The sequence below is a fragment of the Musa acuminata genome, chromosome BXJ3-3 (assembly GCF_036884655.1).
Source record: "Musa acuminata AAA Group cultivar baxijiao chromosome BXJ3-3, Cavendish_Baxijiao_AAA, whole genome shotgun sequence".
Lineage (NCBI taxonomy): Eukaryota > Viridiplantae > Streptophyta > Magnoliopsida > Zingiberales > Musaceae > Musa > Musa acuminata.
In genome coordinates this window covers 35,984,421-36,012,389 of record NC_088351.1, presented here as the reverse complement: position 1 = coordinate 36,012,389, position 27,969 = coordinate 35,984,421, and the positions used below count along the sequence as shown (strand labels likewise).

The window sequence follows — 27,969 nt, the reverse complement described above, 5'->3', positions numbered from 1 at the left end:
AACAGATTTGACATGATTTCTCTAATAACCTAAACAACCATTGAGTTGTAAGGATTACATCGCATGTTTTGAGTCACATTGGATGACATCACATGTTCCACTCTCTTTAAGACTTTTAGGAGTTAGAATAGGTGACTGACTGGATGAAGGATCATCTTTGACCTCAATAAATAGTTTTTTACTGTCTCAAATATTCCTTATCTCATCTTACAACTAAAACTTTTACGAATACCCTTAGAGTTTCACAGCAATCATAACTTCTAAATGTCTACAATATCATTATTAACCTCATCCTCTAACACTTTTGACTCAAATAGGTTAACAACTTGATCACCATCCAAGTCAACCACATCGATAGAGGATGCGCCCCATGTGGGGGCAAATCCATCTCGTGGTGTGGCTCTATCGCCTACGATGGAATCCTTTGACTTGGACTCAGTAGTATTATCCTTTGACCTAGAGATGCTTTGAGAGATTTATCACATACTAGTTGAATTTAAACTTGTGCTCGCTCAACCGAGTGATGACTTGATATATCACGTTACATGCATTGTACAAGCATAAATGTACTATAGGCTTTCACCCATTTTTTGTTGAGGTTTTCAACTATTAAAAGTTCTCGCTTGCCCAGATTGCATCAAGCTTTTGAAGCTTTCTCGCGGTATTCATCGGAGAATATACTAGGGTCTAGATTTCCCCAATGTTAAGGATGCTTTCATCTCCTACAAAAGTTGGAAGAAAGTCCACCGTATAGAGGAGCGAGCAGTGATTAACTTCCATTGGTTGGATCAATGTCATTTATCAATTTAATATGGTTTCGTTTGCATAATTTTTAGGAGCAAATTTATGAGATATTTACCGAATCGTGTCGTGAAGTGGTTGTCTTACCAAACCGCGACTTACGTGCCGGTAGGGCGGGCGGCACATCAAGGAGCGCACTGATCAGGATCCCGCCGCTAGATGTGCGCCACGCCAGTCCAATTGGATCGAATCGTGATGTAAGTCGCCGTCGATATGTTCGGGACTTGGTATGGTCAAGCTTTCATTTGAACGGAAGGCACGCCGAAATGCCCGTTACCAGACAGGCAAGTGGTCCCGCGGGGCCGGGCCATTGGGCCTCGGGGACACCGAGGCAAAAGAAGGAGCGCTTCGTGTCGTCAGCGGCTTCCCGGGTTGGTCCGAGCCAGGGGAACCAGGCCTCCGAGGGCCATATCGTGTCGTGAAGTGCTCTTACGGCCCGAAAGGCGAGCGTGTGCCACGTCAGTCTTTCTGAATTTTGTCGTAACTATAGTCGCTATGAAGAGCAGCGCGCACCGTTGTCGTCTTCCTGAGGACAACTGGACGGTGCACTTCCCACCAGCGCAGCCATCTCTCCGCCTGCCTTTCGCCTGTCTCTGGGTTCTTCGACCCCTTTCCTTCCCTGTTTCAAGATCGGTATATATAGAGTGAGTGGGAGGAAGGGAGGATCGCAACCAGCTGCAATGTCTTGCTTGCATGATCACAGCTGCGAGGATCACAACTGCTCCGCGGATTGGTCGCTCCACACCCACATCGATCTTTCCAAGGTAGTCGATGGCATCTGAGCTCGCCCTCCCCCCGAAACCCCCGAAAATTTCTCTTATTTTCTTGAACTAGGGTTTCGTTCTTTGTTGTGGCACCGAGAATCCAGGGTTTCTTATTTGCATTTGCAGGTTTCGGCCCTAAATGAAGCAGTCGCTGGAAGCGTCAAATCGGTTTTCAAGCCCTGGAATCGTCGATTAGATACGACCGAGGTCGGTATCGCGTTTCTTTCACTCGAATTTTCTTTTCCTCCCCCGCTTGGCTGTCTTGATGCTACTTCTGTTAATGCTTCGCCCAAAGATGTTGTTCTCGCATGTTGCTTTGTGTTGCGGGTGAAAGATGTTGGTTCCGTGTGTTCTTTCCTTGGGCAAATTACACGGTTCTTTGTGTCTCAGAAGCGAGAATGATTGTTCTCTCAGTGAGGGTCGGCATGTCTTGAGCAAACTTTTTATGATCATTTCTTGATGTGGCAGGGCCTCCTCGAAAGCAATGATGGTGATCCTGAATTGCTTGTTTTCATACCGTAAGTAGTCATTCCGCTCTTTTAGTTCCTAAGGTGCTAAAGGAACATTACCTCTTATTACTTCGTTCATCATCTAGCTTTTTTGTCATGGTGTCTTGTAGGTAGAAATGGTAATTTTTCTTCAATGGTCCCATGTTTCTCTTTGTGTAATCAGCTTTAGTGGAACTTGAAAGGAAACTATGATGCATCTATATCCGAGAAACAATCTTCGCAATCTGCAAAATTTGAGGCATTGCTTGAGTTGCTTTCAGTTTCATGTCAAATGCCATCGGATGCTTATATCGTATTCAAATAATTTTACTAGTATTTGGAGATGCAACATCCAAGAAGTTCTGCTTATATCAGTTGTTGATCTTTAATTTTCTGATCGGTTGTGATGACTTGACAATTTGAGCATTTTAAACCCCGAGACTCAAGATGAATCCTTAACATGGACATCCTATGATGTTTTGAGCTTGATTCCATGACAGTGCATTAAACAATGACATTAAGCATATAGTTATGTTTTTTACTTAGAAGGAACATTGTGATCACCTACCAATATGCATAATCCATGGCAATTCTTTGAAGTGCTTGGCACGACAGTGCTCCTCGATATTATCATGATGATTACTGATTCAACAATAGTATGTCTTTTTGAAATGCTGTGAATTTTTGGTTCTCATATGAAGAAATGCATAACCAAAATAGTATGCGGAATCGCGGATATTGATTTTGGTGTTGTTTTACAGAAGCAGCTAAATAAGCTCTTCATAAGTGGTCTTCAACCCTTTTTGAGAGCAAGTTTCTGTTTTTCCTCAGACAAATGTTGCAACTGCTTCTATGGAAGCATATTTACTGCCCTTGTTCTTAAACTTTTTATTTTTATTTTTATTTGCCTTTCCCATATTCCCTTTTTTTTGTAAACTTCTACATTCAAGCTAATACTTTTTGAGCTATGGTTATGCTCAAAATTATAGCATTCTTACTCAGATATACTTGCATGCATGCTTATGTGTCAATTTATAGGAGTGAATTTTTGGTTTTTGCCTTTTTGTGTTTGTTTGTTCATTTGGTTGCTATTTGTGAATGTAGGTTTACATCAGATGTCAAGATCAAGAGCATCTCCGTTGTTGGTGGTTCTGGAGGAACAAGTCCTTCAAAGATGCGAGCGTATGATTCTCCTCATGATGAAAATTTTACATGTTTGCCTTTTAATTTATCTTAATGAAATCTTACCGAGTTTTAGAGGCTCTTTTCATCTGATTTTTAAATAAAGGTATACGTATATGTTTCACCATTCAGATCATCATTGGCACATAAGGCGTTGTCTTTTTTATAATTGCAAGGCATTATTTTTGTCAGTTAAAATAATGTTTCATGGGAAATTACCTATGATCATATCGATTCCAATGAGACAGCATGTTTTTTTCTCTCTTGAAAATGGATTGCATTCTGCAGAAAAAATAAAGGAAATGGCTGGGTTGAAATTATCAAATCCAACCTTTTTTGTCCAATACTATGCACGTTACTTATACTATATATTACACAATTCCTATTGCTTTTACTAACTCTAAAACAGGTCAATAGATCTGGATGATTTAGATTCTGGGTGCAGCCATGTCAAAGTGGATGAATCATGTTCTTTTTCCACCTACCTATGTGCTTGCAGTTTTATTAAAAAAATTTCAACTGGAACTAAGCTAATTCTAACAGTAAATTTTTTCTGATTACCACAGATGTCTGGGTTCTGATGCTGTAAGTGTATGCATCATTATATCAGTGTATAAGGTCTCTGATAATTGCAGCTAAATAGGATTTTGTCTCTTCAGACTTGCAAGCATGGTTCAACTTTGACAGTAACTTCAATTATTAAGTTTATGTATGTGTATATGTGAATTGAAAAAAAGATGAAAAGTCCCTATGTGAGGAACCAAGTTCTTTTTAAGCTCTAGATGATGATAAATGTGACTTATCCATGCATGATTTATAGGTAGTTTAACAAATTTCTGATTTTCTTCAGTACTCTTTTACATATCTATTCCACTTTCTATTATCTTCTTTCTGGCTTGGTCAATAATGCTTATCTTGTTACTGCAGAACTTATTATCTCTATCTTGGATTGATGTATTTTTGAACTTATATTGTTCCGAGCAATCAACTCTTTTAAGTCCATATCATGTGCAATACAAGCCCCTATTAGTTACCAATAACAATATTGAATATTATAGAGTAATGAGACATGGCGATGTTTGTACCATCATCATCTTCCTGTTGGCAATAGTTGAGTTGCATTATTTTTTTGTCCACATATGTTTCTCCATTCTCTGTAAGATCTGACTCATCTAGTAGGGTATGTTGTGAGAAGTAGGAAGAGTATAAAGAATACAAAATCTGGACCAACATTTATGAATCAGAAAAAGCACAATTCTAGAATTTTTCCATAGAGGAATATTGTATAATCTGTGGTCACTTGAAGTACAAAAAAGCAGTGAATACTTAAATATTGCGTAAATTACTTAAATACTTAAAATACGGAGTAAATTCACTTGTCCATTACTGATGAGACTTTCATTTCCCAAATTGTGCTTAAGAAGATACTGCACCATTGAATACCAGAGCTTACTAATATAAGAAGAAGGTGCTGCAAAATGCAGATATAGACATTGTCGTGCAGATGAGGGTCATTTTTATATTTCTGTTGATACCTTGTTTGCCGAACATGCAAGAGGATTAATGACTAATTGCTACAAAACTAGCAGTAACATCAAGAGGGTTGCATTCATCTCCACACTGCCTGAAAGACTTAGTGGGACTCCATGGTAATTGACAATTACCAGCTACCTGTCATGCAGGAAGCTACTATAAAAAATAAACAAGAGCGAGGCCAAATGGCAAGTAACATAGGCTTCTGGTGTTGTCAAAAGTGCTAGCCCTCGAAGACACCAAAGTGCCTTATTGCCTGAAACTGGTAGAAGTATTCTTTGAACTTACTAAAATTGCCGAACTTCTGACAGGTTCATAAACCGTGATGGTATCGACTTTTCAGATGCTCAAAACATGCAGCCTGTTCAGGTATTATGTTTGTTAACTTTGGATTAATCGATGAAGTCTTTAAAACATGAAACATTTCTTACTCTTATAAAGGAATGGGACTTGAATGAGAATTTGCAAGGACTCTTGGAGTATCAAACAAGGTAATAATTTTTGGTTTCATCAATTCTTTTGATCTAAGTTATATAACCTAGAATTTAGTTTTTTTAATAAGTTTGTAATTACAAAAGAGAGTTTTGATTAAATTTTGGTGATTCATAGATTGGCTGTATGCTTGCAATGTTATTCATATAATGCAGAAAATGCACCCGGTGTGATTGCAGAAAAATGATACGAGAAAGAGAGCAGGTCACATGTTGGTTCTGTGATGGTTGGCCAAGTTAGAAAGAATTTGTCATGATATATAATAGCTTTTGCTTAGAATGTACAAAATTTGCACCCTTCATGCCGTAGAATAAGTAATCGATTTAGAGCCATTTATGGGAAACAGATAATAAGTGATGTTCTTAACAGTTTTATTATATTTTAATGTCTATAGTAGTAGACATGAAATCTTAACATAATATAACTGTTAACTTACCTGGTGTCATGTGGTGTTGATAAATTAATCAGATACTCGAGATTTCAGGGTGTGGGAAATCTTACTCTGCATTTTCCTGATAATTTTGGTGGGGATACAACTCAGATATATTACATCGGGTTAAAAGGGGAAGCTACTCAGGTATGCAAGTCTCTTGGGGGGGGGGGGGGGTTGGGTTTTCTCAATGTAAAGTTGGGAGTACACTTACGGCAACTTGATTTGCACTGGATTATGCTTTTTCAGCTGAAAAGGGATGTGGTAGCGACAATTGTCTATGAAATTACGCCCAATCCATCGGATCACAAGTAAGTTTGGGGATAAGATGCGTCTGACTAGTACCTTATGTACTTAAACTTGTTGGTCATGAAACAAATAATTTCTGTTCTTTTGGCCGATGTTGCAGAACTCGAGCTGATACGGGGTCTCTCTCACATGTGGAGTGAAACTTAACAGGTAAGCTTTTCTTGAATGCTCCAGAATTCCTAGCACAGAAGTAGCTTGTTCACATTTAGATTTCAGTTGCACGAAATTTTTTTTTTTCTTGGCTCCAGAATTCTGATTCTGTTGCACATATAACCTTGTTTTCTAAAATACATTTTTTTGATGTGTTGTTCTTTGTGGGCTTGCATCGCGGCTTACATTGTGCAGTGCAGGGTGACAGAAGCGTAGAGGAATGTTTGCTTTTGCTGCTGCTCCTCGTTTTCTCTGTATTTTTGAATGCATATCTCCTTCCTATATGAACCCGGCGGACATAGTTAAGCCATGTTGCTGTTGTTTAACGGACGGACACCTAAACTAAACGCTAACGATATCTGATGTTGTTCTATTTGGGACGGTCTCCCAGTTGTAAGAGCATATCATCAAATACGATGTGCCAGGCAATAAAAAGTGCATTGTGCTGAACCAACCAACACATCAACAAGGAGTCGGGGATGATGCTCTTTGCCCACCAAAGAGAGCATGTGAGATGCGATGACGAGCCAACCGCTTTGAGATTATTACCATATCATTAAGAATTAAAAATCATTTTATCATAATCATTGTGATCAGATAATTATCATGTCATTAAAAATTAAAAATTGTAAAACAATAATGGAAGGATACTTTTAAACAAGTATTTTTCATAAAAATTCAGATAAGTTTATAATATTTATAAAATAATAATTTAAATGTTGACTGAGGGGAGTACATCTGGCCTTGAAAAGAACAATACAGACCGCTAGCTAGATTTTACCCTTGGAGGACGATGGGGGCAGCACAAAGAGGAAGCAAGAGGCTGTCGTTCTTTTTCAGCCAAGCAAGCAAAGCAGCACAATGATCCCATCCATCTGCAAGCATATCATAGGTTGTGGACCAGACACCCTGTCCCTCCGACAGGCGATATCAATGTTCATCGGTTTCTTTGATGTAAAATTGGATATGCTTCGATCCGCAGCAGCCTGTTAAAAGTGCATCAAATTGAGGCATCAGTGTCTGCTGGAGTTTTCAGAGTGCCACCGGCAGAAGAGCAAGAGCATCCCACTTTTCAACTAGTAATGCGTTCAGGAGAACTTTACCCACATCTATCTTTCACCAAGGCATTCCCCAGCTGTATTCTTCCCGTGGCATTGGATAAAGCACTAGCAGTTGATCAACAAATGACAAACCTGGTCAAAAAGATTTATCGTTATTATTAGATTGGTTATTGTAAGCACGACCAGGAACCCTATCCCAATTTACATATGGAAACTGTCAGGCTTAGCAAGTGGCTGGTAAGCCTCCAATTAAATAACCAACAGTCTGAGCTAATGATCTATAACACATGTAGCATAACGATTCAGATCCACTATTTAAAATATAACTGAAACCAATAACCATTTGGTAACAAAACACAAAATTAAAGTGAGCATTTTCAACATGCATAAAAGAAATTATAGTACTCACTCCTCCAGGATTACTTCTTCGCATTCCGGCTTCCTGTTTTCCTTGACATCATGTATTGCTTCGATAATATTTCCGCTACGATCTGCTTATGACCAAATATATGTGCGTTCTTGAGGAGCAGGTTTCTCGATGATGAGTCTACACAGTAACCATGACCTGACATCCATTGAAGCAATTGCAAAAGCAGATCCTTCTTTCCAGGTTTTGCAATAAAACGCGACACAGCTATGTGAAATATATCCTATAGAACGAAGTAGAAAGATTATTACCTTTCCTCTTCCTCAAGATGAAAGGTTAAGGATTCAGTATATCACCTACAAGTCTATACCAAATTTACATGTATTATCTGAGGCTTGTCACCAAAGGGAGAGAAATGGATCCAACAGAAAATTTCATTATGCCAGCAAACAGTACTTATAAATGAACATAAGAGAAAGGCAGACTCGACCACATAATTCGACAAAAGCTATGCCTGACTTGCTCCTCAGTGAAAAGGCACTCATAAAAAAGAACCAAACAATGAGCTGCCAAAAGCAGCAGAATTGCCATTAAATGATGCAGGCTCAAGCAACAAATCTAAAGCAAGAACTCTATGTTTAGTCAACCTACATCGATTCGATTCTGGTTGGCTCTCTACAGAAGTTTGAAGTGGCTATTGCAATCAGTATCAACGAACCAATTCGAAGTTCCACAAAGTCAATTGGATCAACCTTACAGGGAAGCGATATGGTCCAACTTAATAGGCCTTACTGATCAAATAGCTTCCACGTGACTTAAGATGCCCAGACTTCAAATGGTAGGCTCGTCTAGACTTTAATGGTAGGCCTTACTGATCAAATTTCTGCTCTTTTAAGCTTTACATTCAAATTTCAACTTGCATGGGCATCTAAGTCAATGTAATGTCAAAACAGCTTGCAAGTGTAGTCTCTCATAACACAAATGAAGATGTTGACAGCTTTGAGTCATCTTCAACTTATAACTTGGGTAGAGAGTTACATAGCAAACTTTAGCCCATATATCAACAAAAGTATCCCCATTCTTCAAAAACTAAAAATCCCATATATTTTGAACACTTTTAAAGAAGGGACGGGGCCACAGTAGCATGTTGTTGGTTAAAGTAACAGAAGTTTCTGTCAGAAGGTGGTATTGGCAAGTGCTGGGATGATACTATATCCGAGGATTCAAGTGCTGCCAGAACAAAATTTTAGAAGGAACAATTACAAAAAAGGTGACCAACCTGTTCTAAATTTTTATTACACCATCCTGTATTTAAAAAAGAGAACATGAGAGTTATACAAATTACAAAAGACAAAAGTTGAAATTTTGGAGAATATAAAGGTCCATATAGTTAGTTTAGCCAATGTAGCTAATCTACGGTCAGGTGACTCAAAGATTACGCATTAATTAGACAAAACAAGCAAGCATTCCATCTTTCTGAAATGGATTTAAGGATACATAGTTATAAACTATCTCAAGAACATTAAGATCACAATAAAATAAATAAATAATAAAATGGAGGGGTTCAGTGAGAAATCATACCGGACCGATTTGGTAACTTGAAAGATGAAGTGCTTTCAGAACATCATTTATCAAGTTTATATTGCCAGATTTCATAAATGAAATAGCAAATCTCTCCAAACATTTCTCGGATAATAGTGGTGTATTATCCTATTCAATTGGAAACAGTAAACTTAATGCAAGAGGAGCTCAAAACAAAATATATGTACACCAAAATGCAAGATGGTCATACCTTCACGACTATATAGGCATCTTTCAGAAGCCCTGCTGCCACTAAGATGTCAACTATTCTCTCATGAAGAGACTTACACAATGTTCTCTTACTGTATCTTAACATGTTATAAATAGAAAATGCCTCTGACGGAAAGCCTGATTGTCCTAATTGTAAAATTAGGGAAGAACAAAGCTCCTACAAACAGTATCAGTCATTAGATAAGATACAAAGATTTCTATAGCAGAAACATTGAAATATAATACTTTATAATCTTACATTGAAACTAGAGATAAAAGAGAACTAGGGTGACATTCATTGTATTCCATTTGTTCAAGAACATCAATGAATTGATACACGTTAATAGTTAATACTGGTATCCATAATTTCTTTTTGGGATTTCTTGACATATAATGGATAACCAGCCACCCAAAATTAAAAGGATGAAAAATTATAAAATCTGACCAAACTTTCCTAATTGTCTTTAACATTTGAAGGACATAAAGATATTTCATAGTTAATGTCAAGGAGAGAAAGAAATTCAGGTCTAATACTGAAGTAGATGGATTTAATGCAGTAACCTTCACTAGTGAACAAAGCTTGAAATGACTTGAAACTTTGTCCATTTAATTACCCATATATGAGAAAAAATTACTCTGATAAAACTTTTAAAAAGATATTTAAGATTTATTTGGATAAATACTTGAATTTGTAAGTCTCTGATTTCAAGAATTTACTCAGTCTGTAGAGCCATATCCCCGGACAACCATGATATGGCTTGAATACTAGTGGTGGGAGGTACCTTCATGGTGATACCTTACTAAAAAGTGCACATTTGGATTTTTTTAGGGAAAGGTCTTCCCTATAGCAGCACCACAAAAGTTCATCACCACTCCATACACAAGGACCTAAATTTCCATTATCACCATTTCAGATGTATGGACTCTATTTCCTGTAGTGATCATTTCAGACCAAAAAAACAAAATGATGCAGACTTATGTAGAGATTGTGTTAAAACCAAAGAAGCTCAAAAATAAATCCTACCGGACACATGTATTTCATAGCTTTGGGATATTATGATTCCCCAACAGAAATTAAAACTTAAAAAAAAAAACCCTATCATATGCTTTCAATTGCTGTCAGTGTTTCCTCCAAATTCACTTAAACGCAGTCAATATTACTCATATTTACACCATTTGATGCCAATGCTTCCATTTAATGAAAAAACACCTTTTACATGTTACCATACACTTATCAGTTATCATCCATGCCTCGTTTTGAAGTAAAATTTATGAATGAGTTCAATCTGTAATGGTTATGTATAGAATAGACTTCACAGAGAAAGATCACAGTTGCATTATCAAGGCAAACAAATCTGACAAAACTTACCTCATTTAGTTGATGGCCTTTACCATACATGTCTTCAGTAGTTCGGTATGCGAGGTGATACAACTTTTCTCTACAAAAATACTTAATGAGGATGTGAAATGTGTTCCAATCTGGAGATATTGACAATTCATCCAATTTTTTCAACATCTGCATTACACTTTCCATATCTCCTGCATTGCAGTAAGCCCTTAACAGTGTATTAAGCATTACCAAATCATATCTATCATACTTTGCTTCAAAATCCTTTGCAAGTTGTTTTGCTTCCTTTAATAAACCACTTCGACATAATGCTGAAATCATGGCGCTATAGGAATACCCATCTGCAGAAATAGGATTTATATCAAATTATGAACAATGAAATTTGCAGATTGAAAATGCTAACAAGATTATCTACTGCAACAACAGGAAGCCATTGTTCCAAACAATTCCACATTGACTGACGAAAATATTTAACTAAGAACCTGAATTACATAAATCTCCTGAGAGATAGTTGTCATACAATTCACATGAAAACTATATAGAGCATCAAGTAGCTTTTGAAATTACAAATTTCATATTAGTTATAGGAGGGACATTGTCTATACAAGAAAGTTGCGTCCTCTTGTTATTTCCAACCAGAATCAGTAAGTGGTTACATGGATGGAAGATCTAGGCATCTAGCACTACTAAGTGTGATCCAAAATCCAAAATAATCTGGAATATGTAAAGATTAGGATTAACCTAGACATAGTTGCCTTCCAGGCGCCTTGGAATTTATGAGCCATTGAAGAGAAAAGGAGCTGAAACATGAGAGATGTAATAAAAGCAGCGAGGAAACAAACAAGAGGGCTGCCGCAATGGTGACTTAAGACACTGCTTGAAACAAGTTCATGCCCATTGAACCAAAAGGAATGGTACACTGTAAAACAAGGCAGTATGGAAGTCCATCTACATGGATGTGCTTTACACCTGTACCCTGAGCTGACATGGGGCATGAAGCAGTACCTTAATATCTGGTATCTTGAAGATTATACCACTCTAAAGATGTTTCACAATATTTGTTGTATTGGACCTACCGTCTCAGCAGAAACAAATATATGAAATGTCCAGCACAGCTGCTAACTCATATGTGGTCAAGGCCTCAAGGGTACTACTTAATCTCAAAAAACATAGAACTAATACTCCCTCTACTATCACATAAAACATAGAACCAATACCTTATGGTTGCTAATTCAAACCATTCCCCACTTTCAACATTTGAATTGTAGAGGATAATGTACCTACATAAACCTTTTTCTCAGTGATAGAACTTAATTTTTAGCTGATATGAATGCCATGACCAATCTAAGCATAACCATAAATTCTTGTGAAAAGTACTTAATGAACTGTTAAAAAAAGGATAATGTTTTGAGTGGAATCATTATGATTTGCAACATAGAGGATGACTCACGGAATCTACAAGTGATGCAGGATGAGCCAAAACAACATTACTTCAAATGCAGGAAGATCCCAGATGAAAACCTTTAAGATGTAGAAAGCATGAAGGGATATAATTGCTAATGTCTAACAGTACCAATCATCTTCCATTATCTCATTAAATCTTTTCAATGCATTGCTGACCAAAGGTAGTTAAAGCATTATGGTTTGTTGTCGTTGCTGCTGTATCGTTTAAAATGTATTATCTTCATAATGTATTTGTTTCATTTACCTTTTTTCAATTAGTTAATTTTTGTCAAAGGCAGGTTGTCTTGTTACCTAAAACATCTTGTGATTTCGATTTACAAACTGAATAGTGCTGTTTGCGAATGTAACTAGGAAAGTGCAAGACTTCATATGATTGGCAGCCTGTTTCCATCAAATTATTATTATTTTTTCTAACATATCAAGTCAGCATACCAGATTTTACATCTCTTTCCTTCATCCGGGCAAATATTCTCTTCGCTTCAGATAAATGTCCTGCCTTGGCAAGATTGTCCATGATTATGCAATATGGCATCTGCAAGAATGCTTACATTTCATGAGGACAAAGATCGTTATATGATTAAATTTTGAATAATACAGAACTACATATGTAAGCAAATTACTGGCATAAAAACACAAAAGCCACCAATTTTGTCTGATCCATGTAGGTCGCAAAGTAGTGCCCCTAAAAGTTAATCTGGGCAAGTAGTGCCCTTAAAAGTTAAAAGGCATTAGGAGTTTAATTGCCTTTACTGTTCATCATATAAGAGTTTTGAAAGAGAGACATTTAAATCTTTGCAAACAGGATAAATTTTGGCATATGATAGAATCATAAAGGAAAAATTGCAAATTTTATATAATTCATGCGTTGGCAACTATGTAGGTAATACCTACCTCATCCTCAGCATATCCCAAAGCCTCTAACTCAGATAAGAGTTCCTCTGATTTCTCAAATAGATGACCTCTAGCATAGACCTTCAAAAAGGTAGTCATAATAACCTAAAAATTTGCACATGGTAAGGATTACGATGAAAAATATTGACAAGTTCATGATTAACAAGAAATATATATGGGATGCAATTACTAAATGGTTTGAGTTAATTTCACGAAATTCATAGCAGTCATTAGAAAAAATTGACAAGTTCATGATTAACAAGAAATATATATGGGATGCAATTACTAAATGGTTTGAGTTAATTTTCACGAAATTCATAGCAGTCATTAGAAATTGCCATATATAATCATTAGGCCTAACATTACGAATTTTCTAAAGCAAAAGGCTATCTGCAAGAATCAAAAAAAGACAAAATGCTAACAAATAAAAAGTTCGAATATATTGTGCTAAAATTCTTCCAGCTTTTAGCACCTTAACCATAAATCTAAATCAGATAAGAGTTATAAAAAAATGAGGGAATACAAAATTTGCTGATACTTGGATGTCACAGCAGGAATCTTAATTTTTAAACACAAACCATGGATCATTTAGCACATGCAGATGACAAATGTTTGGACTACTTAAGTAGAAACACACTGATGGTAATACGTGATAATAGTTAAAAAAACTGATGGCATGCTTACGACTGATGGATCAAGGATGGATACAACTTACATAAGATACTGAAATTCTAGGCTTAGGTCTGGACGAGGACTCCGAAAGTTAAGAAGGGCCATTTGGAACTGCTAGAAATACTCTCTAAAGAAACAATGATGGATGACAAAGGATGAATAAAGCATACATTTCATTGTGATCATTTATCTCTGCAGTGGGTGCACTTTTATGGTACTAGGGATACAAAGTTCAACTCTAAATGTTAATATGGTTTTTCACAAGAAGAGATAAAATGTGATCATGCCTCCAACTCTAAATGTGAATATGGTTTTTCACAAGAAGAGATAAAATGTAATCTTGTCTCCAACTCTAAATGTGAATATGGTTTTTCACAAGAAGAGATAAAAAGTAATCTTGCCTCCAATCAGAGAAGTTCAATAGACAAATGACTAAACAGGTACATCAATTATAACATATTCAGTTCTCATTAGCTCATATCTACTAGCGAAAAAGAATTCACCAGCACAACCTAATTCTTTAAAAAGCCTGGAAGTATGGCTTTAATTATGACAGAGTGGATACTTAAAAAACTGAAAGATGCTTTATTGGTAAATCATGAGTAGTGCTAAAACATCATTTTTCATCAGGTCATAAACTTCTGAAAGAGAACAAGAAGAAGAAGCTTTCCATGACAGCAATGCAAGGAATACAGATCATAAACTTAGTGACACTAGGACATGAAATAGATAAACAATGATGAAACGAAACCTTATTGGGCACTAATCCAGAAGATTTCATATCATTCACCAATTTCTCAGCCTTCATATAATTCCCATCAACTGAGTATGCATTGAGCAAAGAATTGTAATGAAATACATTAGGAGGATGGCCTTCATTTTTCATCTGCTGAAAATACATCTCTGCTTCTTCACATAAATTGTTTGAAGCACAAATAGCCAGAAGAGAGCCATATATGACACTGTCCATGTGCAAACCTTTACTCCGAAGCTCCTGGACCAATTGCATTGCCTTAGAGTAACCATTCTTCACTTTAATCCAACCTGATAAAAGCTAGAATAAACAGGAAAACAAGTTCAACAAAGCAAGACTTGCCATAATCACTCACAAACTTCTAAAAGAATGAATAACACTAGCAGTAGAATAAGAGTTAGGGTATCATACGGTACTATAAGTGACCAAATCCGGTAATAGACCATCATCTTTCATTTGCTCAAACAACCTCATACTGCTCTCGAATCTTCCATTCGTCATCATACAACCAAGAATAGAGTTACAAACAGAGACATTAATTTTCATCGATTTATCTGGAATACTATCATAGACTTTTAGCGCTTTGATAGGACTGCGACTTATACCCATATATTTGATAAAACTGCTATAAGATGCAAAGTTGAGCTTCCCATGCGTCTGCATCCAGTCAAAAAGCTGCACAATCACATAGAAAATGACCTTAGCTTTCTCCTCAACTGAACATTGTAGCAATTTTTTTTCAAAGAGCTGCTTTGCAGAATGCTCTGCGTGACGAATACATCAAATAATAACATGTCATTTATTCATTAAGCACATCTGAATTAGTAACGTTTTATTGGTAGAAAAGAAAATCAAGATAGCGTGTATATTGAATAGCTATGGCCTGGATAATCACTAATTAGTAAGAAAATCTTATCCACTTAATCTAGAAAAAGGGCCCTCACAGCTGTAAATAAGCCATAACATGACAACAAAGATGCTGACTTATCTATAGAACAATTTCCAGTTGCATTTACCATAATCTGAAGCTTTTTTTCACTGCAGAAAAGATTCTGCAGCCTAGAGATATTTAGCCTAGGCACAAAACTTTATACGTTAAACTATAACTATTTTCACTTTTATGATATGTTCTCTAATTTGCGTAAAAAAGAAATACTTCTCTTGAAGTTTTGTGTTTTATGAACACACAGATGGTCTTAATACAGAACTTGATGTGACTACTCAACTGAAAAGATGCGTCTGCTTAAGAATTATAAAGCTCAGGATGTCATATTCTGCTGCCTAGAAATATTTAGCCTGGGCACAAAAGGCACAAAACATCATTCATTAAACCATTACTGTTATGTTATGCTCTCTGATTTCCCTTGAAATTTCATGTTTTGTGAACATGCAGATAGTCTTAAGAGAGAACTTGGTGTTACTGTGAACAGTTGTATAGTTGCTGCATATGCGCTAAAAAACTTACTCATGCAACAGAAAAATTATACTCTTTTAGCTATAAATAAAACACAAGGAAACAATATCTAAAAATGAAGCATAACATATTTAATAAGAAATGCTACAAACATATAAAACATAATTACATAAACAAGATAATAATTACTAATTTCAACTTATATGAGACAAGAAAGATATTTAAGTAACCTGAGAAATTTCATTCCATCTTCTTGACTCCCCAAAATAGCGTATAAGATTATTGTAATCTTGAACTTGCAAAACTCCCTCAACTCTGCATACAATGAATACAAGCATGATACAAAATCGATAATATACAATTAGTGTCAAATGTGGACCATAGAAAAATTTGAAGCAAATTAGGTTTACCAAGGATGATAATAAAAGTCTTGCAATGCTAGAATGTCATCAACATGGCATATTTCAAATCACACCATACAGGTGTAGAATATCAGAAATAGTATTCTGTATACTAGATCTCAACATTGATTCAAGTACAGACTTTCAAAAATGAAAAGAAAAGAAACAAGGAAAATAAAATGGGAAAGCATAGGGGAATTTGTATTTTGAGCCAAGGATTGAAATTTCGTACCATACCAGAATTTTAATTTTTTTTCGGTATGGTACGGTACGGTACTATATACCGAGCGGTATATTTTGATATACTGCTCAGTATGTGTGTATGTGTGTGTGTGTGTGCATAATATATATATATATATATATATATATATAAAAGAGAGGTAAACCGCTCGGTATACCTCTCTTCTCCCCACACGAGGCGACGTCGCCGAGGCAACGCCGCCTCTCTTCTTGAGTGACGTTGTAGAAAAAAAAGAATATTTTCGCTGAGGCGTTGCCTCTCTTCGCCCCACGACGCCAATACTCTTCTCCCCGCGTGCGGATGAGAAGTCGCCGCAGACGAGGAGAGCGGCGCCAATCTCAGGTTCTCCTTTTTTTGTTTTTCCTATTTCTTTCTTCCCCTTCTGCCTCTTCTTTAACCTTCTCCCTCGATCATTGTCGACTCCCTCTTTCTTCTCTCTCGGTCACCGTCGACGATAATGGCCTCAATCGATGGTACCGTTCGGTAGCGGACGGTCCATGTACCGGTCCGTTAACGGACCGGTACATACTGCCCGGTACAGACGGTATCATTCGGTATTGCAAACCTTGTTTTAAGCAAATGATAACTTGATGGCAAACTTCCAAGAGCAAAGTACTACTAGAAATAGCTTATAAAGAACAATTGAATAATCAGTTACCAAATTATGAATAAAATTTATGAGAAGGGAAAGAAAATGAAATTCAGTGGTGCTATAAAATGGTTCGAATGGAAAATTCAGAGGAAATTACCAGGTTCAGCTTTTTATCTCGGATGAACCAATTAGGCAATAAATAAGAGAATAGCATGATGTATGCTTTTCAAAAAAGAGGCCACAAAATAATTAGATTCATAACTTTAAAATTTACAGATAACAAGAAATTAAGGATGAGAATGGAAAAACAATTTCAACTGGAACTGTGGCGTACCAGCCCAATGGTGTCAGGTTGGAATATCATTGCCTAAGTACAGGGTGAAGTTCCAACATTTTTTTGTCAAAAAAAAAAAGATCGAAATGGCAGATAGAGTTACATCTGACTAGCTTTGACTGGGCAGAGGCATACAATTTTCATAAACAAAACTAGGTCAGGATAGGTATGATATTACTTAACCATCCTTGACCAACCCACACCATGAAAAAATCACCCTAAAAAATTCATCTAAATAATTTTCCCTACTAAATTGGGAAAATATATTTCTTTCATAATTTATTCACATTGTGTTGCAATAGAAAAGAACCATTAGGGTCAGTTTTTAAATGTGGATCAGAGTGGTATTATAGTTCTTAATACCTTCCCTGCCCCACCCGTTGTCATGCTAGTTCTTGGCCTCGCCCTCATTCTCCAATGACGGAGGACACACAAACCAATGCCAGTTTGCAATCTCATCAAAAGAGAGGATTTTTCTACTAGTTACTCTTCGCAATTATGTAGCATAACCACCATACATCCAACAATTTGTCTTTGCCCTGCAATACACCTCCGTTCTAGCCCCAGACAAGAATCAAGAACCCTATGAAGCCACTCGAGACAAGATTCCAATTTCTTGACAGCGAGAAGAAACAATTTTCCAATATCAAAATACAGCTCCTAACCCGAAACATCAAGACCCCTATCTTGTAACAGAGGGAACGGACGAGGAAAAGCACCTGGGGAGGACCGAAACCGGGTCGGGAGATGCTTTGACCTCGGCGACCGCGGCCCGTCTAGCGGGAGAGTCGAAAGAGGGCTTCGCAGTGACCGGCGAAGGGGAGACCGAAGAAGAGGAGGTGGAGGAGGCGGAGACGTGGGATTGTTGGAGGGTTTTGGAGAGGGCGAACAACCGGCAGACATTGTTACGGCTCTTCTTTACGAAACGTCCGGAGAGAGGCTGTGGAAGACAGGGTCGAGGAGGGAGAGAGACGATGGCGAAGGCGGCGGTGGCGGTGGCGGAGCAGAGTGAAACTGCGGAGACCTCCATGCGCGTAATCTTGTTTGTTTTCTACGGCCGCTCCTCATCGTTATTATAGCGGTGGGCTTGTGCTATTCCGTCGGCCCAATATAACGTAATCTATATGGGCCGACCACTGACTCGGCCCACCAAAGCAGTAATAATGATCAATATATTTTTATATATGAAGTATGAATTTATTTGATATGATAACTGATTTATTTAATTTTTTTATTAAACATATGAATTAATTCAAGTGTTATCTCACTGAATTGAATTGGAAATGTTACATTATGTAGAACGAAAACCACCAATTCCTCTTCTTATTAGTATGATTTTGCTTTGACCCAAATTGAGTTTACAATAATTTGGATCACTCATTGGAATTTATAGTGCATTGGAAGAGCAAGATTTACATCATAAAAAGTTGTTGAATTATACTATGATACAGCTTATATTAGGAAGATTTGCAGGTTTTCATTTGAATGACTTATTGGGCGGAATGCATATTCTAAAATGTTTCATTTGAATATTATGATCTAGTGCTCGTTTTTTTTCTTTTACCCTAAATTAGTGCATCTTTGTGCTTATTTCTCTTCACAACATAACATGTTCCAGAGTCTTTTAAGCATTTAAATTCTCATAGAAAAATACTCATTTCATTACTTTGTAAGTCTCTATACATAGACTGAGCAAATTAGAAACTCTACATTCCAAGTAACTGTAAGAATGAATTGTTGGCAACACCACAACACCACCAGGAGGAAGGATTGAAATATCTGAGTCGAGCAGCTAGCAAACCCCAACTTGAGCATCCAGCTCCAACCACAGAAGCCACCCTTCATCACATAGCAGCAGAAACCCTCCTTTTCAGTACAGAAAAGGTGGCACATAATAAGGACCACTGTCACTAGCTAGCTAGCCAATCCACATCATCAATATATATATATATATATATATATATATATATATATATATATATATATATATATATATATATATATATATATAGAGAGAGAGAGAGAGAGAGACACACACACACACACACACACACACAGAGTTCATATTCTATGTCTCATTGTATGAGATAAGAATCTGTTATATAAAGAAGAGATGGTAGAGAAAGCAAGTTGGAGAAGAAGTGAGTTACATGGAGTGGCAAGCCTTTCTTTTTTCCCACCATGTGCTCACCAATGTCTTGGTGGCCTTCTCAAGGGTACTTTGGCTCGAATCAAGGAAGCATTGTGCTCTGCCACACATGAGCAGGCCCCCAAGAGAATGTCTCTGGCATTGGGCAGTCAAAAGTGCCAACACTTAACTGCAACAAAGTAGTGGGACTGGAAGGGGAGGAGAGAGCTGAACGCAGGTCTCCCCCACCTCAAACAAGGGACCAGCAAGCAGAAACCATTTGGAATTGATTCACTTGATAGTTCATTGGAACCATTCCTCAATTTTGCAAGCCATGTCGGACTTGGGAAAAGTAAAAGAAGACAGGAATGGTGAGAGATTAAATATATCTGATCATGTGACTCAGAACGAGTCACAAATAATCATAATGACATTTATATAGGTGCTGCAGGGAAAGGCCAATGGTGAAGACTTTAATCTGTGGCTTCTGCAGTATGTTGAGAGCTTGTTAATATTTGTTGACAGGCCAAGGTTGCTTTATGGACATGCAGAGAGGTTTTGGCAAAGTGAAAAAGGTGACCAAGAGAAAAAGCAGGAACACCACCATTGGATCGAAAAGGCTAACCTTTTCTCTTGATGGGCATTTGATATCAGGATTATTCTAAGCACTGACTTAAGCCCTAAACCCTAAGCTAATGATGAAGACAATGATATGCTCTTTGAGTGCTTAGGACTTGATTTATACCTCATCTTTAGGGTTAGGGTTTCTGAGTGGGATAAAGCTGTTGCACTGCAAAAGCCTGGCTTAGATGGAATGGAAAGGGGTGCATGGTACTGTTGTTTCCTGGATCATGCCTGTTATCTAGGGTTTCCAATATCCTGACCTGAGACTTGAGGAACTTGAGATAGTTGGCAGCTTCATCAAGCATGGTTGCAGTGTCCATTTGGCTCCCTCCCGGGACCAGACTTTGCAGCTTCCTCAGCCTCTCACTGATCCTTTCCCTCCTCTGTCTTGCAGCCACCGTCTGCGGATCGCTTGAGATCCTCACATTCTTTCTCCTCGGCTTCTCCACTGCGTCCACCATTTCCAGAGTCACCGGCCTTAGAGCAGCAACCCTGTAGATCATCTCTTTCACCTGTGCTACAGCCTCTGTGTCGGGCTCGTAGTTGCTGTCCCGACCGAAGTTGATGGTGGAAGATCCTGAATGCTTTTCCGGTCTTGGTTTCTTCAAAGAACTAGGATGGAGAAGGCTTGTATTGTTTCCTCCTATCCCGGTGCATTCCTCGAACTTTCTCTTGGCATTGGGAAGTGGATTAGGAGAGACCTCGGAGGCCACTGCACCCCTACTCCATCTGTGTTGATCGAATGAGCCATGGTTCTTAGACTTCCCTGAAGAAATATCGCCAGTGCAACTCAAGTTACGGAAGTTCTCGCTGCCGGAAAAGGTGGCAGATATGCCATCTGCTCGAGCTGCGTTGCAGTATCCGCTGATGGGTTGAGAAGCAGCACATGCCTGAGAAAGAAGCGCATCACCCCATACGGCACCTGATTCCATCAGCTCATGAGGATGGGCATCCAACCTTATCATATCTTGAAGATGCAGCACAGTACGGTTCATTGTATCTGGAGGCGGAATCGACACGTCAACCATCTCACCGATCTTGTTGGAATCTAAGCTTGCTTCGCCTACAGTGATTTCTTGGCTCTGGATGCTTGATGCAAGGAAAAGATCGTCGAGCTCGAGCTTCCCGGCCATGTCGCTGAACTCTTCATCGGATCCTGCAAAGCTGTCGTAGTGGTTGCCTAAACTCTCCATTTCACAGCTTGTTCTTGGAGTTGCAGGCCTGTGTCAACATTCTTCTTATCACAAAGTGCAAAGAAGACAGAGACTGAGACATTTCATCTCTGCATCTGCATGCATGGAAACTAGAACTGTGATTTGTACCTTCTTCAGTGCAGCAAGAAATCAAGCTTGAGAACCTGATGATTCACTCGGTCTCAGAAGCATGGTAAACGTAACCAATGAATCAACTCCATTGCATCTGTGGTCCGGTGTTCGTATGGGATTACACGCAATGGCATTCACCAGCCGACGCAGCAAGAACAGTCTTCTGCCTTGGCAACTTCACAACCGAAACTTGGCAGAGTCTCTGCTCGCAGACAAAGCATTAAATTCCTGCAACCTCCCGAGAAGGCATAACACAGTCACACACGCTGTGTCACCCAGAAAGAAAGAAATGTGAAGGTCTGTGATCTCTACCTGGCCTTCTTACTCCTCTCAGAGTCTGAGCTTATGAAGAGGGAGGCAACTGGTGCTCACTACTAGGTGTAGAGGTGACCCTTCTTTTTAAGGGGATTGTTCTGTTGGGAGTTCTGAAGAGGTGTAGAAGGCGAGAGACCTCAGTAGATGGGCAGCATATGAGACTTCAGAACTGGTGATTGAATAATTCTAAGCTGACAAAAGGCCTGTACTGATTTTGGAGGCTTCTGCTGGTTCTTTCAAACTTAAAAAAGTAAGCCATGGAGTGAGAGGCTTGAGCACCATCCTCTGTTGTCTGTTAAGAATGCTAGGATTCACAGGCTTAATCATATGATATTAAGAAAACTTAGTGTTTTTTGTAGGGACATGTCACAGAAAATTTCAATCCAAATTAGTAGCAATGAATTTATTTAACCCTATAATCAACTCAATTTTCCTACCCACAATCTCTGCTATGAGGTTCAGTCCAGTCCAATGGCAGTTAGAAGCAACCAACATTTAACTGGTTTTACCCAAGTCAATTTAATAACACACATGGCAAGAATATTTTTTTCAAAAATTATTATATCAAATGACGTGGATTCAGAACTTAGACCTATTATTTATGTAATAATACACTATCATATGTTCACTATGGTTAAACTTTACCCATTTTTACCTATACAAAAATCAAGATTAATCTAATTGGAAGGATACTTTAGCTCTGGAACTTAAATGCACATTCGCAAGTCTGATGTTCTCTCAATAGCATAGCTTAATGTGTTTTTTCGTTTTTTGTTCTCCTTTAAAAATCTGTCATTGACTATAAAATGATTTGAGCATTCACATCGACACACCTCTTTTGGAGCATATCTTTCATTGTACTCGGTCACAAAGTAGTTAGCTGAGAATTGTGGGATGCTTACGTGAAAACAGTAACGCCATTTGTAAGGGTAAAATTATTACATACCTGAATCTTACGCAATGGGTTCGACATCTTAAAGGGAAAGCTCCAACATAGATCCGCGTCGCCTCCTTAGGACCACTGTCAACAAAGAATCAAGAAAATAAGAGTGGGCATCGGCTCTACCTTCACCGAAGAATCTACAACATGACTTGAGAGGACGAGTGACTAGTGACAAATGAGTAGAGGCCGATAAATCTGAATTGACCCGCTGCCGTCGTCACTGCCACATGGTGATCGCTTTCTACCGTGCCCGCTAAACCAGTAGCTCCGGTGGACAGCTTTGCGGCAGCCCACACCGCGCTCCCCAACACCTATCGCCAGCTTCACCACAAGATTGACAACGAAATGTATGTGATATTGTGATGCATGCACATACCACACACTGAGTTGGTCCCCCCAAGGACAAGCAAACAAGAACAAATCCTTCAGCATAATAATGATATTAAGTTAGAAACTTTACTTGAAGTGGATGAGATAGCACACGCATCGGATGCTGGAGGTGGACAAGCTTGAACTCTGGTACATGGATGCAACACATGGTTCCATCATTGTCCAATGTCCAAAGCATCACCTAGCACTTACTGAACTTTCATCATCAAGGACAAAATGATAACCACAGCAGTTCTTTGTTTGCTGTGGAAGCATATGATTCTTACCACAAAGAAAAGGGAACAGACTCCTTTAAATTAATATGCCATCCAATTATGTAGAGAAGGAAAACACAACTTGAGCGCGACTGTCAATAGACTTGTTTTTTACAATAGATTGACAACAATCTCATGCAATTTGTTTTTCCAGAAAAAAAAGATGCTCAAAGCCATCCTTTGTTCTAGTAGGATGATCAGCTGAAGTTCCCACAGGAAGAAGCTATATTTCAAGCATACACCCTCCGATTATTGCTTTAGCTTTCCTTGCATCACAGGCCCAATGAAATACACCTAGGGAGAAGACATCAACACTGAGATTGCATATTGATACACACAACAAAACTACCGATAGAATCACACATGATAGACGCATATAACTGAATTAGGATGAATCCAGCCACGGGCACAATGCATAGTTGCAAAACTAACTCCATTATATAGGGTTATGAAGCACAATAGTAACTCAAAACAGGATAGCTAAGTTTTCACAGATTCCATCTCCAATAGTTCAAGTGACAGAGGAAAGATTGCAGACTTTCGAACCAAAATTAGCCAATCCAGCTATCCAATTATATGACACACACACACACATGTATATATAGTATGTATGTATGTCCTTCCTGTCCTTGCCTTTCAAAACTGGTCACTTCCTCAAATCCACACTGGAAATTGGATCTGTATAAACACCCACTTTACATTACATATGTAAATCTCACAAAAACAAGAAGCATTTGCATTATTATGGCTCAGATGCTAAAAACTCTAAATACATTTCATAACTAAGTTCACTGTACAAGAGTAATTAGTTTCTGGTATAGAAGTTCATAATTCTTATTTCTTAGAATTGCACACATGGTGGTTAGGACAAAACACTGTGCCAATGTCCAAAGATATTAAGGACATTAACAAGGTTTGATTGGAGACATTCTACTTGTGAATTGACGTTTCAAGGTGATAGGTATTTCTTAGTGACATTGAAGATAAGATCCCTGAAGAAACAATTGTTTTAACACGAAGATGTTGTGAATCACTTCATTCATCGGGCTTGGCTTTGCAGCTTGAGTTGTATTACATTTGTTCTCTCTCAGCATATGCTTTACATTATTCTATCTTAGGTACCCGTTTCATTGACCTACTGATTTCCATCGAGAGTAAAGACCGTTAGAGATTGAAAACAAGAAAATCTCGACCTTATCAGAAGGCCCCTTTGCACCACCGATAATGATTTCTGCACTGCAATATTTCAAAAGGCAAAATGAAATATCTTATAAAGCAGGTAGCTAAGGCTATTCAGAAACAAGCATCGGGTTCAAATAGACATTTATATTTGGATGTACAAATGAAAAGCATACTTGCAAGCTTCCTTCACAGACTGGATAAAGGCTCCCTTCTCCTAATAACTCGCCCCATTTTCCTAGGAGGAACATTCAGGATGGACAATATCTCATCTTCAGCAACTATGTCATCTAGATAGTTTGGCAGCACCCCAGAACAACAACTGCCAAGTTAATATGATTTTTTTTCCATAAATAAAAAATTTGAACAAGTTTATAGAACAATCCGATAAGAACACATTTATAAAATCATAATTTCTGTTTTCCAGCATATAAAAATATATAGCTTTATTTGTGGGTTGTTAAAAATCCTTTGATTAACACCGCCAATGCCGGTCCCAAGTTTGGATTAAAAAAGGTAGAGGGTTGTGTAAGGCCACTAACAAACAGCGTAAAACTATATCAGATCACATGACATTAAGGATTCGTATTAAGTCCCTACCTTTTCACATTGATAATGGAATAACTTACTAGTCATTTACATGATGGACCTCTCTAATGTATGTTATTTGCTGATGATTTTATCTTAGTTGATGAGAGCCTAAATGGAATTAATTATAAACTTGAGCTATGGAGACAATCCTTATAAACTAAAGGTTTAGATTAAGTAGGACTAAAACTGAATATATGATATGTAATTTTAGTAATTCTAGAAAGAAACAAGAGAAGTTGAATGGACAAAAAGTCTCTTTAAGTAAAAGCTTTAGGTATCTTGAATCAATTATTCAACAAAATGGAAAGATCGATGAAGATAATGTTCATAGAGTAAAAACAAGATGATTAAAATGGCAAGGGGTACCAAGAGTCTTGTGTGATCATCAGATGCCTTTGAGATTAAAAAGAAATTGTGACTCGTGAGACCAACAATACTTTATGAATCTGAGTGTTGGGTAGTTAAGAAACAACATATATAAAAACTTTATATTGTCGAGATGAGAATAATGATATGTATGTGTGGAGTTACCAAGAAATATAGGAAAAGAAATACTTTTATTCATGAACAATTAGGTATTGCTTCAATAGAAGAAAACATGAAAGAAAATCGTTTAAGATGGTTTGAGCATATGTTTAGGAAACATCCATGTGTGGAGTTACTAAGAAATATAGGAAAAGAAATACTTTTTATTCATGAACAACTAGGTATTGCGCTTCGATAGAGGATACGATAAAACAAAATCGTTTAAGATGATATGAGCATATGCTCGGGAGACATACAGATGCGACAGTTAAAAGATGTGAAATTATTAAGGTTAGTGGTACGAAGAGAGGTAGAGGAAGACATAAAAAGGCTTTAATAAAAACTGTAAATAAATATTTAAATATTTTAAATGTAACTAAACTTATGACTTTTTTACAAATCTCAATGACCGCAAAAGATTCATGTAACCGATCTCAAATAGTTGGGGCTTACAACTTTGTTGTTGTTATTATAAAAACCATCTGATATTGTGACTAGCTAAGTTGTTAGCTATGATGAGTCAGTTAAACCTTACAATATAAAGTTTCTTGCTAATGGCATCATAACATAACACAACTTATTCTTATTGACCCAACATCCACAAAAGACGGGTTTACCTTTGTCATGTGGGAATATGTAAAAGTAAGAAGAGGTATGACCTATAGTACTTTATAGAGCAAGTACATCAAGAAAATCTAAAAGTTGAGTCAAAGAAAACTTGGACACAGTTAAGCTGATAAGATGTTTATAAATAGGGTCCTTCTTTTCTTCTTTTCCTTTATTTATTTATTTATTTTGCTTAGATTAATATTGCAACAATTTATATTATTATATCCAGAGTCAAAATTACATCAAATGAATTTCCAATTCAGGAACAATTTTTTTTAATACAAAATGAATGACGCTGTCACATGTCGAATTATCATTCAGCTGCTATCATGCTTCTTCGTTCTCTTTCAACAAAAAGGAAGATAAAACAGATGTATGACTTCCCACTTAGTTCCTGTTGAAGTGTTTAATCTCACCTACAAACAATCCACTACATGCCTCGACCATGAAACCAACTACCACAAATCAGCATTAAACTGAAGACTGTTAATACCAACAATTATTGTTTCAATTTCTTTAAAGCAGCATGATATTTTCATCAAAGAAACAGTCCGAGTAGAAAATCCTATCAAAGGTTCTATCAACAGGACTCGCTGATATCTCGAACAGACTCTGTGTTCATGTTAAAGAAAATTAATCCAAGTAACCTAGCGATTATGGCGTCAAAATAGGCCCAAAACAACAAAGAAAAGAGACATGAAACAACATAACAGACCGCCAATTCAAATTAGGATCGTGAACAAGAAAAAACGAAGCGAAAATTCATACAAATATGTGAAAATTTGAGGAGAAGTAAGACCAAAATTACACCCAAAAAAAGAGAAATAAATATGACAAAGAGAACAGTAACGATCGGAGGAATGGCAAGAACAAGCTTGAATAACCTGGATCGATCGAGAGAGGAACTCTGGTCCGATGGAGGGGAGGGTCGGCATCTATCGCGATGAAACCGCGAGGGTCTCGAGGAGGCAGGGCAATATGATCTCGGGGCGCACATCCAGCGGGCGAGAAAAGGTGGCTCGAGAGCTGTGACCTTCTTGATGGACGCCACGTGGGTATTCGAGCCACGACGCCCATGTTTATTATTTCTTTTTTTGCCAGACCTTAATTATGATGTGTAAATAATCTAATCCAACAATAATTACTAGTCGAACACTATAAGAATCGATATAATTAGTCACAGTTTAAGCATTTGACCAATTGAATGAATAATTAATTACTATTTTGATTTGATAATGTGATTAATGAGCTTAAATTATTAAACCTCATGTTCCTATTGGATAAGTTTGAATTCTCACCGGAGACGATTAACGAGGTTCAAACTTAGCTCAAAAAAATACTTTATTTTTTACTTCCATGAAGTACTGTGGCTCTAGTACCTCATATATATATATTCATAAAAAATACTTAGAGGACCAAATACAACTCATGATACTTCCTTTAATCATCTGGTTATTACTCTATGAATAATAAATTAAAAAAACTTTTAATTTTATTGAATCATTAACCATAGATTCTAAATTTATTTATTTGTTATAATTTCTTGCTTGTCCGATTGTATTCTTGAATTTTTATATTACAAAAATATATACCTCATATATTAAATC

At 37.4% G+C, this 27,969-nt stretch overlaps 3 protein-coding genes across 11 annotated transcripts; 1 reads left to right on the top strand and 2 right to left on the bottom strand.

Moving 5' to 3' along the window:
- Positions 1-1,315: 1,315 nt before the first annotated feature.
- LOC135633654 (uncharacterized) lies at positions 1,316-6,609 on the top strand. 2 transcript variants are annotated; one of them, XM_065143395.1, is made up of 10 exons: positions 1,316-1,565; positions 1,692-1,772; positions 2,034-2,083; positions 3,158-3,235; positions 5,080-5,137; positions 5,210-5,259; positions 5,729-5,837; positions 5,940-6,001; positions 6,100-6,149; positions 6,350-6,609. In XM_065143395.1, the coding sequence occupies exons 1-9, from the start codon at positions 1,482-1,484 to the stop codon at positions 6,137-6,139; spliced, it is 612 nt and encodes a 203-aa protein (XP_064999467.1). In that variant the 5' UTR covers positions 1,316-1,481; the 3' UTR covers positions 6,140-6,149; positions 6,350-6,609. The 2 variants fall into 2 exon arrangements, with proteins under 2 accessions (XP_064999467.1, XP_064999466.1); XM_065143394.1 differs by having other exon boundaries at positions 1,317-1,565; positions 6,345-6,609.
- A 188-nt stretch (positions 6,610-6,797) lies between these two features.
- On the bottom strand, positions 6,798-18,513 carry LOC103979529 (pentatricopeptide repeat-containing protein At1g10910, chloroplastic). 3 transcript variants are annotated; one of them, XM_065143392.1, is made up of 12 exons: positions 18,199-18,513; positions 16,142-16,226; positions 14,909-15,172; positions 14,495-14,797; positions 13,072-13,176; positions 12,613-12,712; positions 10,738-11,057; positions 9,370-9,546; positions 9,159-9,287; positions 7,620-7,860; positions 7,253-7,342; positions 6,798-7,135 (listed from the first exon to the last, which is right to left on the bottom strand). In XM_065143392.1, exons 1-10 carry the CDS (start codon positions 18,507-18,509, stop codon positions 7,630-7,632), a joined length of 2,025 nt encoding a protein of 674 aa, XP_064999464.1. In that variant the 5' UTR covers positions 18,510-18,513; the 3' UTR covers positions 6,798-7,135; positions 7,253-7,342; positions 7,620-7,629. The 3 variants fall into 3 exon arrangements, with proteins under 3 accessions (XP_064999464.1, XP_064999463.1, XP_064999465.1); XM_065143391.1 differs by having other exon boundaries at positions 7,257-7,342; XM_065143393.1 differs by lacking the exons at positions 6,798-7,135; positions 7,253-7,342 and having other exon boundaries at positions 7,620-7,775.
- Positions 18,514-19,525: 1,012 nt separating this feature from the next.
- On the bottom strand, positions 19,526-27,393 carry LOC103978780 (transcription factor LATE FLOWERING). 6 transcript variants are annotated; one of them, XM_065141485.1, is made up of 6 exons: positions 27,247-27,393; positions 24,814-24,959; positions 24,652-24,694; positions 21,869-23,752; positions 21,554-21,784; positions 19,526-21,452 (listed from the first exon to the last, which is right to left on the bottom strand). In XM_065141485.1, exon 6 carries the CDS (start codon positions 21,422-21,424, stop codon positions 20,366-20,368), a length of 1,059 nt encoding a protein of 352 aa, XP_064997557.1. In that variant the 5' UTR covers positions 21,425-21,452; positions 21,554-21,784; positions 21,869-23,752; positions 24,652-24,694; positions 24,814-24,959; positions 27,247-27,393; the 3' UTR covers positions 19,526-20,365. The 6 variants fall into 6 exon arrangements, with proteins under 6 accessions (XP_064997557.1, XP_064997555.1, XP_064997556.1 ...); XM_065141483.1 differs by lacking the exon at positions 24,652-24,694 and having other exon boundaries at positions 21,869-22,163; positions 22,818-23,752; XM_065141484.1 differs by lacking the exon at positions 24,652-24,694 and having other exon boundaries at positions 21,869-23,135; positions 23,275-23,752.
- Positions 27,394-27,969: the final 576 nt, after the last annotated feature.